This window comes from Rutilus rutilus (assembly GCF_951802725.1).
Source record: "Rutilus rutilus genome assembly, chromosome: 11".
Taxonomy (NCBI): Eukaryota; Metazoa; Chordata; class Actinopteri; order Cypriniformes; family Leuciscidae; genus Rutilus; species Rutilus rutilus.
Genome location: NC_140216.1, coordinates 34,603,186 through 34,616,480, shown reverse-complemented (window position 1 = coordinate 34,616,480; position 13,295 = coordinate 34,603,186). Strand labels below are relative to the sequence as shown.

The 13,295-nt window shown below is 40.1% G+C and overlaps 1 protein-coding gene across 1 annotated transcript in view; it reads left to right on the top strand.

The window, feature by feature from the left end:
• The first annotated feature begins 11,352 nt into the window (after positions 1-11,352).
• Positions 11,353-13,295, top strand: part of kcnk9 (potassium channel, subfamily K, member 9) — a 45,786-nt gene continuing 43,843 nt past the window's right edge. The window contains exon 1 of the mRNA XM_084423039.1: positions 11,353-12,163. Coding sequence (XP_084279165.1) covers positions 11,605-12,163 — 559 coding nt within the window. The 5' untranslated portion in view covers positions 11,353-11,604. The remainder of the gene's footprint in view (positions 12,164-13,295) is intronic.

Genomic DNA, 13,295 nt, shown 5'->3' with positions numbered 1-13,295 from the left:
TTTTTTTTTCAGAAATTGTTCAGTCTTGGAGCATGCGACTGCAGCTGTCTTGTTTCTACAGTATGTGCACTCCGTCTGATGCTCAAGCTATATAATGGCGATACAATACGACAACAGAGCGCTTTCTCACGCTCCGCTGCAACCTAAAGCTGAACTGAGCTTGTTGTAAGTGCGCACTTCTGTCGATTAAGTGCACTTTCACACACTCACCATTGACCGTCAGTTGCTGGAGTGCTCTCGCAGCGCATGGAAGAAGACCCAGAGACCGCTGAAGTTATTTTTGCTGATTCAGCCACTCCAAAACAGACATTTGTTAAGTGTACATGTGTTAATGTGCATTTCCTCCCTTCAGCTCGTCCTCTTGTGTGTGCCCGCAGCAGTGCAATTTTGGGAGAGAGGCTCAGGGGGTAGAGCTGAGAGGGATGTGTGTGTCTGTGGAGTGTCTGATCCTGATCTTTTTGCGGTGAGGGTCCGAGCGCCTCTGGTTTGTCCTCTCTGTGCCTTTCTCCGTCTCCTTGACAACCACCTGTGAATAGAGCGAGTCTTATCAGTCAGCAGACAGCATCCTCAGGCACAGTCTCTCTCTCTCTCTCTCTCTCTCTCTCTCTGGATGTACTAAATCATGGGTTGTGACCCAAAAAAGAATAGCAAAATAAATAGATAAAACACCTTTTAACAAGGAGCTTTATATGCTTCCCTGACAAAGACTGTATTTACAGTATTGTGTCAAAAAGAAACAAAATCATCTGTTACTTTCTGGGTTCCAGCATAAACGGATCACTTGGCATCCACTTTTAAAACCATGAAAATTATGCAATTTAAATTAAAATATGACCCATACTCCACATTTATTATGGGTTTAGAAGCTTTGTGCCGACCGCTTTGGGTTTGTGCAGTGAATTGTTTATAGTAATAATAACAATAATGATAATTGATAAAAAAAAAAAATTATATAAATGAAAAAGCAGAAAAGAAAACTTATGGAATTTGGCTTCTTATTAAGTATAATTGTTGTTTGTTTTAAGAATGTTTAGGGATATTTTAAAGATATTTTTATTAAAGAAAAATATACTAATTTAGAATTATTAGGGGTTCAAGCATGAAATGCTGAAATGCTGTAACCATAAGGCCTAGAGACTTGAAACCTGGCCTCAACTTGGGGACAACCTATCAGAGTATGACCCCGATTGGCCCATAATTGGCGCTACAGCAACCAAAAGTACAAATTCGCTCATAACTCTTAGACCGTTTGTCCCAGACTCAAGTGTTTTATAGGCCCATAGGTGGCGCTATAACTGGCAAAAAGCTTTAAAACCATATATTTCCTATGGTACATTGCCTGTATTGGCTGTAAATGGTCTTTCCCATCTATTATGTCAGTGGTTACATGCTTGCTAAATAAAACTTAATAACTTTTGATGCTTTTGTGCTTTAAGGCCTTAAAGGCCTTAATTGCTTGAACCCCGATAAATGCTGCTTGCAGCTTTAATTATTATTATTATTATTATTATTTACTCATTCCACTTTTATTTCTGTATATTTGGTGTCGGTAAGATTTTTTGATGTTTTTGAAAGAAGTCTCTTCTGCTCTTAAGGCTGCATTTATTTGATCAAAAATCCAGTAAAATGAGTAATATTGTGAGATATTATTACAATTTAAAATAACTGCTTTCTATTTGAATATATTGTAATATGTAATTTATTCCTGTGATCAAAGCTGGATCTTCAGCATCATTACTCCAGTCTTCAGTGTCACATGATCCTTCAGAAATCATTCTAATAAGATGATTTGATGCTCAAGAAACATTTATGTTACTATTTATGTTGAGAATAGTTGTGCTGCCTCATATTTCTGTGGAATACTTTAATGAATAGAAAGTTCAAAAGATCTGGATGTAGAGTTTATGTGTTATAACTGTATATGAAAGCATAAGTGTCAGAAATCAATTTGGCAGGATAAATTTAGTGTTTCAGTTTAGAAGTCAGCCGTATGTTGTTCAAAATTTTCATTTCAATTTCAACATGATTCTTTCAGTTAATCTATTAGTGACAGTAATGATGGAGGTTGACAGGTTGAGTCGAGGCAGAGATCACAGGGGTCTTTAGGACCCTGTCTGGTTTTGCAGGACCCAGAGGTTCCATCACCAGTTTTGGATGGAGATCATCTGCATAATTTAGTGATCAGTTCTTGGGCTGTCACACTTCTCTTCATGTCTGCCAGATGAATCAAATTAATGTGTGCTTCTGCTGTAGGATCTGTGTGTGAACGCAATGAAGAGCGGCCCTGTGAAGTCTCAAAGCTTTTGTTTGTGTGTGTGTCGTGGTGGAAAGCAACAGCAGTATTGTGTTTTGTTCACATATTCTTTTAGTCTCTCTCTCCTCAGAGGTAAGTGGATAATGAGAAGCTAATTTATGAGATGAAAGGAAATCACAGGCAAGAACACCTTCTCCTGTGATATGTTATATTGTGTCTGTGTTCATCTGTCATTTTCATCTGCTTGAACGTTCTTGACTGTGGCACCAGATACAGGCGCTGCCTTTGATTGTTTATTTAGCGCCTGCAATGCCAATTATCATGGGTTCAATTCCCAAAGAATCCGTGAACTGACAAAATGTATATCTTTAATATCGCTTTAGGTGAAAGTGTCTGCCAAATGCATAAATGTAATTTATGATTACATGCATGAGAACTTGACAGGTGTGGCATTGTCCAAATTGACCCCTTTTTATCCCTCTTCTGAAGTGCTTGTCTTATATGTCTAAATAGTCTATTATTAATTGAGCTTTTAGTACTCACGGCCTAATAGTAGAATTCAACTGTACTAAAAAAAACTAATTTAAAAGGAAAATTTCAAACCAATGCATAAATACCAATATTTTGGTAATACCAAAATAGCAACTCTACCGGTAATGCTGCTTTGAGCGTGACTGATCAGTGTTGGGGAAAGTTACTTTTAAAAGTAATGCATTACAATATTTCGTTACTCCCTAAAAAAGTAACTAATTGCATTAGTCACTTTTTATGGAAAGTAATGCGTTATGTTACTTTTGCGATACTTTTTCTCACCTGGGCTTGGCTTGCTTGTTTGTTTTTAATAAAAAAAATAAAAAAAAGTTCTCGTTTGGCAAATGTGAAGGACCTTTCACACCAAAAGTGAAATGAATAAGCCTCAGGCTGAAAGAAATGCAAATCCACGCCTGTACAGTAGAGGGCGCAGCTCAAGATTGGAGAATAAACTCTTATTTCTGCAATAAAAACAAAATAATGAATGTTTATTTAAAGTCATTTTTACTTATTAGTATGGTTGAATTGAATAATCAAGGCCAGCAGCAAAGACATCGGTTAATAAAGTGACATTAAATGCATAAAGTACATTTGTGAAATTTAACATATCATTCATTTGCAGGAATTATTCATTTTGAGGAATACTGAAGGAATACTGAATCTGTTTTTGTGCAGGTGAGATGAGTAAATGCATGTTCACATTTAGTCTAGATATGCAGTATCCATCATGTTCACACACAGCACACACACAACACCTCTGTTTCTCTCAACATGAGGACAGGAGAGGTGTCAGTCAATAAATGGAAGAACAAAGTAACTTGCATCACTTATTTGAAAAAGTAACTGATATTCTGTTGTAAATTTAAAAGTAATGTGTTACTTTACTAGTTATTTGAAAAAAAGTTATCTGATTGTAACTCGTGTTACCTGTAATGCATTACCCTCAACATTTTGAATTTCGATTTTCTTGGTGCAAATGCCTTAGGAATTGATGTCAGTGTGAAGAGAATATATATATATATGTGCATGTCAAAAATGAGTAAATATTGGAGCTGTTCATTAGGTCTTGAAGTGTAAAAGTAGCCTGAAAGTCCTGCTGCTGTTTATTAATCGGCAAGAAAAAGAGAAAATCACTTTCTTTGTTCTTTTTATCTGACTTTTTACACTTTGAAAAATCTGAAGCAGTGTGTCCTTAAAGGGAATACTTAATTGGTTAATACTTAAAAGCTACATGCTCTTTTTTTTTTTTTTTTATCATTTATTAATTATTCATATTTATTGATTTCTTAAAACATAGCTGTGTTAATTAGCATCGTTTTTGCTGTGGAACTGAAATTGATATCAAGAATTATGAATTTGGTACCGAATTATGCATCTGAAATGAGTGTTTAGATGTCTGTCATGTGATCAGATACATCTCAGATTTAGAACCACATTTAAAAGTGGACGCAAACAGTGTTTTTTGTCATTTACGTGGATGAAATTTGATTTGTGCCAGATTTCACTGGAAAAATGAGTTGACAGTAAATATGCCTCAAAATGCTACAGAGAGTAAATAAAGACAAATGAAGTGCAACTGCTTGAAATAGACCTGCTCATGAATACGTTTATGATATTACCTGAAAAGAGGTTTTGGTATATTGATCTGCCCACTGAACCCTGAAAGCGAATTGAGAATATGTTAGCTGAAGTGAGTCTAATGTTGCATTATATATATAGTTGTTATATTTAGCTCACTGTTCGCAAAGCAGTCAGATTTGCCAGTGTACCTTAAACACGTCGCTGTAGTTAAAATTATGAGTTCAGTACAAGTTAAGCTCTTTTTAACCATGGAAAATACTGGAGAGATCCTTTACAGCTCAAATAACACATTTTTATGGAAGGATTAATATGTGCTTCCAAAAAAAAAAAAAAAAAAACTCTCTTCAGAACGTCTTGCCTCATAGACTTCTGTTAAAAGGGTATTACTGAACATGTGATTCGCATTTGATTTGTACAAACTAAGGGACAAGTCAGAATTATTTTCTGTGCTAATCTGTGACAGCAAGTCACATAATTTTAGCATAACTCGTATCACATTATGTGTTTACAAATCATTTTATTCTTTCTCTTTGATCCACTGACATTGATACACATTGTTCTTGCAGTTCCTGGAAGACAGAGAGAGTGTATCCATCCTTCGGCTCCACTGCTTAAACCGAAAGAAAAAAAACATCACTTTGACATTATTTATTTATTTTTCTGACTTAAATGAACCTCGCTTTACTTGAGGAATTGGACCCATTTCTTCCTGTATGCAAATGAGCTCCAAGGAACCACGAGTTCAATTAACTTCCATGTTTCCAGCATCTGAGCTCAGAGATTTACTTAATCTCTCTCTCTCTCTCTCTCTCTCTCATATGAAGCAGCCTCGCCCTTCATTATATGTGCCAGCACAGGTGTGAATAGACAGAAAGGTCAAGAAGTAAAACCAAAGATGGAACAGAATGGGATTAGGCATCATTTAGACAGAGAAAAGGTTGCGCTTGATGAATGTGCAATGCTGAAAACGGGAGAAAAGTCAGAAATGGATCTGAAATCTGCGGTCACATGTTTGGGAGTAAAATGCTGCTCATTTAAATAAATTTTTCAGTTGCATAACAGTAGCTCAAATGTTTGTCCTGTACTGTAACAATAGTACTGGTCCCGTACTGATACTTTCTCTGAAAACTAGTGTGATGAAGTGTTGGTTTTGATGTTGTACACAAAAAAGCCTTTCTGTTACAGGTGGGTAAAGTGAGACCTTATCAAACACAATCTATGAAACAGACTTCTCATATTAGACCACTGGAAAATCTGAAGAATTTCAGCAGTGTTCAGTGATTCGGTTCATTCAAATGGATCAGTTGATGAGTAGAATGTAGAAACAGATCTGCTTGAATAGAATGTAGAAACAGGTCTGCTTAAATAGAATGTAGAAACAGATCTGCTTGAATAGAATGTAGAAACAGATCTGCTTGAATAGAATGTAGAATAGAATGTAGAAACAGATCTGCTTGAATAGAATGTAGAATAGAATGTAGAAACAGGTCTGCTTGAATAGAATGTAGAAACAGGTCTGCTTGAATAGAATGTAGAAACAGATCTGCTTGAATAGAATGTAGAATAGAATGTAGAAACAGGTCTGCTTGAATAGAATGTAGAAACAGGTCTTCTTGAATAGAATGTAGAATAGAATGTAGAAACAGGTCTGCTTGAATAGAATGTAGAATAGAATGTAGACACAAGTCTGCTTGAATAGAATGTAGAAACAGGTCTGCTTGAATAGAATGTAGAATAGAATGTAGAAACAGGTCTGCTTGAATAGAATGTAGAATAGAATGTAGAAACAGATCTGCTTGAATAGAATGTAGAAACAGGTCTGCTTGAATAGAATGTAGAAACAGGTCTGCTTGAATAGAATGTAGAAACAGATCTGCTTGAATAGAATGTAGTAACAGGTCTGCTTTAGAATGTAGAAACAGATCTGCTTGAATAGAATGTAGAAACAGGTCTGCTTGAATAGAATGTAGAAACAGATCTGCTTGAATAGAATGTAGTAACAGGTCTGCTTTAGAATGTAGAAACAGGTCTGCTTGAATAGAATGTAGAAACAGATCTGCTTGAATAGAATGTAGAAACAGGTCTGCTTGAATAGAATGTAGAAACAGGTCTGCTTGAATAGAATGTAGAAACAGATCTGCTTGAATAGAATGTAGAATAGAATGTAGAAACAGGTCTGCTTGAATAGAATGTAGAAAACAGATCTGCTTGAATAGAATGTAGAATAGAATGTAGAAACAGGTCTGCTTGAATAGAATGTAGAAACAGATCTGCTTGAATAGAATGTAGAATAGAATGTAGAAACAGGTCTGCTTGAATAGAATGTAGAAACAGATCTGCTTGAATAGAATGTAGAAACAGGTCTGCTTGAATAGAATGTAGAATAGAATGTAGAAACAAGTCTGCTTGAATAGAATGTAGAAACAGATCTTCTGGAGTAGAATGTAGAAACAGATCTGCTTGAATAGAATGTAGAAACAGATCTGCTTGCTTGTGTGTGAAATCCTCTTTCACATGTGTCCTCTGACCCACAGCTCTGTCCTCTAATGTCAGTTCTTCATTAAGCAGTCATCTTTCTGCATTCACACATCTAGAAATATCCTCTCTGTGTGTGGGTGTGTGTTGTGGGGGTTTTGAAATGTGAGAAAATGAAACTAAACTTAGCGTCAGTACATCAGACAGAACATTTCCCCTGTTTAGCCTTCATATGAGCGTTCGCCGATACTGCATCATCTCTCGCACCCAACGCGTCTTTCTGCGTTTTTACCAAAGGATTATTCATGTTTGATATCGATGCATTCGCTGAAATTCTCAGCATACGCTGTGACTGTTTATGTACAGCTCATGTTTGGTTTTCTTGATGCAGATAACGTCTAGTAACTAAAGGGGGTTTCTAGTGAAAAATACCCACTGCGATCTGATTCAGAAGAGAATTTAACTAGGCCAGTAAAAAAAACGGTATTAACAAAGTACAATGTGGGTGTTTGTCCACCTCACGATGTGGGATGTAGTGCACTGAGTAAGAGGATCGTTTCACAGAGATGCATTAAGGAATAGTTCATCCAAAAATGAATAATGTCATCATTTATTCACACAGATTTTCATGATCGTATGGATCCTCTAAACTGGGACCTATGCAAAATAAATTATATATACAGACTATGAATTTCCGGTTTATGTATACAATAACATATTTCATTAGTGCGTCACTGCCATTTTACTAAGAAAAAAAAGTATGAATGTGTAACCGGTCCTAGCGCTAACAAGGCCTGCGGCCTCTAGTGTCATTCACTAGAGCGCCTCTTGAGGCCAGGGGAGTGAGGTTTACATGCACAGCTCTTACTGGTCTATGTCCATTACACTCACCCTCCTAAACCTCACTCCCATCTGGGTCAACGGCACCAAATTTAACCAGTCCAACTCGACCTGCAGCAACCCGGTTCAAATCCGGGTCACGGCACCAAATGTAACCGGTCCTTGACTGATTCAAACCTGCGTATCCGGAGTGGGAGGCAGGTGCTCTAACAAGGATGCTAAGGCCTGCAGCCTCTAACCCTTCAACCTCACTCCCATTAGGGATCAACAGTTCGACTCCGGGTCACGGCACCAAATGTAACCGGTCCTACTCGACCCGCTCCGAGCGGGATACGAACCGGCGTCCCTTGAGGCCAGTGGAGTGAGGTTTACACGCACAGCTCTTACTGGTCTATGTCCATTACACTCACCCCCCTAAACCTCACTCCCATCTGGGTCAACGGCACCAAATTTAACCAGTCCAACTCGACCTGCAGCAACCCGGTTCGAATCCGGGTCACGGCACCAAATGTAACCGGTCCTTGACCCGCTCCGGATTCAAACCTGCGTATCCGGAGTGGGAGGCAGGTGCTCTAACAAGGATGCTAAGGCCTGCAGCCTCTAACCCTTCAACCTCACTCCCATTAGGGATCAACAGTTCGACTCCGGGTCACGGCACCAAATGTAACCGGTCCTACTCGACCCGCTCCGAGCGGGATACGAACCGGCATCCCTTGAGGCCAGTGGAGTGAGGTTTACACGCACAGCTCTTACTGGTCTATGTCCATTACACTCACCCCCCTAAACCTCACTCCCATCTGGGTCAACGGCACCAAATTTAACCAGTCCAACTCGACCTGCAGCAACCCGGTTCGAATCCGGGTCACGGCACCAAATGTAACCGGTCCTACTTGACCTGCTCCGGATTCAAACCTGCGTATCCGGTGTGGGAGGCAGGTGCTCTAACAAGGATGCTAAGGCCTGCATCCTCTAACCCTTCAACCTCACTCCCATTAGGGATCAACAGTTCGACTCCGGGTCACGGCACCAAATGTAACCGGTCCTACTCGACCCGCTCCGAGCGGGATACGAACCGGCATCTCTTGAGGCCAGTGGAGTGAGGTTTACACGCACAGCTCTTACTGGCCTGCACCTTTTTAGAAGCACATTAATTATTAATAAAGCTGTACTTGTTCAAAATTTGGCTTTTTTTAGGGCAATATAGGCTATCTCTAATATCACAGCCTCATGTCTGCTTGTGACTGCCGAGAAACCACAACGTGAAATGGGCAGATGGCGCAGTATACAGCTGTGTGCATTGTCCTATTTGTCAAGTTCAGTCGGTATATTTATTATTTCTGCAAAGGTCCCTTTAGGGCAGGGATTGGAAACGTTGGTCCTGGAGGGTCGCTGTCCTGCAGAGTTTAGTTCCAACCCTAATCAAACACACCTGAACCAGCTAATCAATGTCTTCAGGAGCACTAAGGCTACAGGCAGGGGTTTTTTTCAGGGTTGGAGCTAAACTCTGCAGGACAGCGGCCCTCCTGGACCAATGTTCCCCGTCCCTGCTTTAGGGGCTCCGTATGATCGTTTCATATTAGAAGATGGAGGATGAGATGAAACCGTACAAAGGTCGGTTCTTGGATGTTTTGTGACATGTCTGGTGAGATTTTAGAGCTGGTGAAGGGGTTTTGCTCTGTTTCTCACAAAAACTTACTGTATTCTGAAGACATATATAATGCACAAGTCATACTTTTATGGTGTTTTTTGGCTTCTTCTTTTTTTTTTTCTTTTTTTTTTTAAAGCTTGGCAGCAAATGGTCACTTTGTACATCCATATAAAAATAGCACCCTGTACATTCTGCAAAACATCTCCTTTTGTATTCCACAGGGGGGAAAAGACAGATTTTGAACAACTTGTGGGGAATCACAAACACTTCATTTTTGGGGAACTATTATTCCTTTAAGGCTTTTGCAGCAGTGTGTGAACTTGTGCATCACATATATTCTTGATTCTTTCTGTAAATATTGTTGAAAATTAAGTTTATATATTAGAGGCATATTATCTAAATTGCCTTTATATCATCACAAACCCCTGCTTTTTGGCCCTTTCACCAGGACACTGCACAAATATTGGGACAGGACCTACATTCACCTACCAAAATACTCTATGGTGTCCAGATCACTACAGTTATTTTAGTCACAGGATCCTCACAGATGAACGCTCTGGAGAACTGAACTCTTTTCAGAAGGTCCAAATGCAGTTTTTCACTGGCACAACTGTCAGTTGTTTGAATAACAAATTGTTTTTTTAATGTCCAGATGTCTAGTTCAATTTATTTGCACATTTTGTTCGGACAGGGATCATGTTTTATATAGAGAAGCAGCATGCATTCAGACAAGATTCAACTATATCATGATGGTAAATAGTAACTGAAAAGTTAAACTGTCACAGGATAGTGTGTGGTTGGGCCAAGTTGTCAGGTATAATGTCTTTTTTTACATTTAATTGCAATGTTTGTTGGTTTGATGTTTGTATGTTACTTTTAACATGTATGTTTCATAAAGGTTGTTTCAAAATGTTTTATAGCGGTAAATGTGTATTAAATTAATTATACCTTTTTTCCATTTTTTAATCACGTGATAAATGTTCAATGACAATATGATCATATTTTACTGGCTCTTTGGCTGAACTAATATTTATCAATTGCCTGGCACATTCTCTCTGCACAACATGCGCGCGCGCACACAAAAGTTCACACAGGAACAGTGACAAGGAATTGAACGAATTTTACTATGTGAAGTTGATTTTTAATGTAATCATGTTAATGCTATAGAGAGAGAGAGAGAGAGACATTGAGCAATAATTTATATTCTTGCGCAATGTCTATCGCCTTACCGCGCACATGTAACTGTTATGCTGTCAAAATGTCTTTATTGTAATGACACGTTATAATGGACTACGATAGAAATACATGTAAACGAACATTTGTTTCTTCGCACTTCATACTGATGTTTTTCTCTGTTCATTAACGTGGTGGGGGGTTTCTGACATTTACATAGCTCTTAAACACATGTATGATGCACATTTTGCAACATAAACTGAGACCAGACTCAACGACCGGCTGCAGATGATTTAACTAAAAAAAAAAAAAAAAAAAAAAAAAAAAAAACCTTTAATCTGAATTCAGAACCCTTTTCCGAGGTCACCTGTTGAGTGAGAAAATTGCAACAACAAAAACCAACACCAACAACAAAAATAATCATGCTGAGAAACGCACACACACTCGCTCTTGTGTAGAGTGTCATCTGTGTGCGCGCTTTGGTGATGCGTTTGTGTGTGTGTTTTCTCAGACTGGCACACACTGAAGTCTGCCAGCGGACGCTCGCGGTGGCATACCGTGACAGTGCAGCTTTCCCGGAGCGGAGCCAAACGAGAGTCGAATCCATCCATCCATCCGTCCAGCCATGCGTCACCGGGGAAACAGATGGACACATTCGCGCTCGGACCTGTTGTTCGTGTGACCATCCAGCGCATTAAACTTAGCGTCTCGGTGAATCCAGGGAAATTAAGTGAGTTTATCCTGGGTTGGATCACGTTTGGAGCATCAGACGTGCGCTGCGCGTCTCCGCCGCTCATCAGATGATGCGTGATCACGGGTCCTCCTCCGGTACCTCCGGCATTACTCACGCACCGGCAGAGTGAGAACAGCTTAAGATGATCCTCAGATAAACAGGTCGGGGAAACTTTTTCTTGAAGATGTTTAGGGGAGCTTCGGTCTTCGTTTGGATTTCTGATGGCCACGGTGATGAGTTTGTTTAAACGCACAAGAGGAGGAAATTTAACAGGTGCGTAATTGTCACTCGAGCATGAATCCCAGTGGCTTCTGGCACCTACTCCAGTTCAGAAGCTCTTTGGAGATCACGCGGGGAGCGCGCTAGTTGATGGCACTGCGCGCCGGGAGGACTTTGCTGTGGTTCGGGCAGGTTTTGCGCAGAGTTTCGCGGCTGCAGGGCTTGTGGTCCCGGCGCTCCAGCAGTCTGTTGTGTCTCTCGGCCAGCCAGGACCACGATCAAGGGACCTGTTACAACCGCAACCGGTGTCCGAAGACGCATCAGCAGCAGCAGCACTGCCCATATCCGCCCTTTCCAGACTGCTGCTGCGCCTTCCCGGGGGAAAAGAGGGGACATGAACCCCTCAGCCGCCGGTTCCTGGTGGCCATGAAGAGGCAGAACGTGCGGACGCTGTCCCTGATCGTCTGCACGTTCACCTATCTGCTGGTCGGGGCCGCGGTGTTTGACGCGCTCGAGTCGGACTACGAGATGCGGGAGAAGGAGCAGCTGGAGACGGAGGAGAAGCGCCTCCAGGGCAAGTACAACATCAGTGAGGATGACTATAAAAAGCTTGAGACCATCATCTTGGAGGCCGAACCGCACAGAGCAGGGGTCCAGTGGAAATTTGCAGGGTCCTTTTACTTTGCCATCACTGTCATAACCACTATCGGTAAGTTTCGGCTCAGTTTCTGTGTGTTTTTCACGCAACGTGGTGAAACGAGTCTAAATGCACCTCGTTTGGACATACATGTAAGGTTTATTGGAGCTTTTTTGCACTTCATATGCTGAGATGAACATCTCCGTGGCGCGTCTGGAGTCCAGACTGGGGTTTGTCTGAGATGAAGGGACGTTAGTAACGCATGCAGGACTCTCAATGCGCAGAAAATCGCTGTTATCACACCACAGGTGTGCCGTTTGTTGCATAATTTCAGGAATCACAATATCTACAAAAATGACTAGTCCGGGCCTATAGTTTATGAGTCACGGGGTTATCATTGTCATTGAAATACATTTCTTAACTGTTTAAGCGGCAAATTCATCATGCATTTGATTAAACTCTTTATTTCAAAACTGCACTTGGCATGTTATTTTTGTATAACTATCTTTTATTAATATTTAACACGTTCAAATAGCTTGAAATGACATTCAACTTGATGAATGTGCACGAGCTACTGATCTGTTAAGCATTAATGTTTGTTAATGACTCAAATATGGGCACCACTAATTACTTTAAATATTGTTGTTAATATTGTTAACATTGTAAACATTAATATTGTTTAATATTCAAGATATAAAACATTTGACATTTTGGCACGATCTTCTACAGCATATGTAATAGTGTAGACTGTAGGGAAGTTTGCAGCTCAGTCTTGTGTAGTGCAGTGCAGTGCCGTGGTGCTGAAAGAACAGCTCCCCAAACACGACATAAAACATTCATAATGCGTCTTTATGATCAGGCGTCATGACAGTTCATATGAGGACATGAGACGTGCTGAAGTGGATCTGTAATCTCTCTCTTTCTCACACACGCACGCACGCGCACACACACACGCCACTACAGGGTCAGATGAAGGCCAAGGTTTTACGTGTTGCAGTATTGTATCTCTGATTGAGTTCATTTCTCAATGCATCAACACTCAGTGTCATTAATGGTTCAGTAGAAACACTGTAAAATCAATCCTGATGCAACAGGTGCGGGTTACAGCTCCAGCTGAGTCGCCCTCACACATCATGCACATTATTATTAGCATTATTGCAGAGCTTGCAAGGCAGAGACGTATTGCAGATTCAGTTCTTGCTTC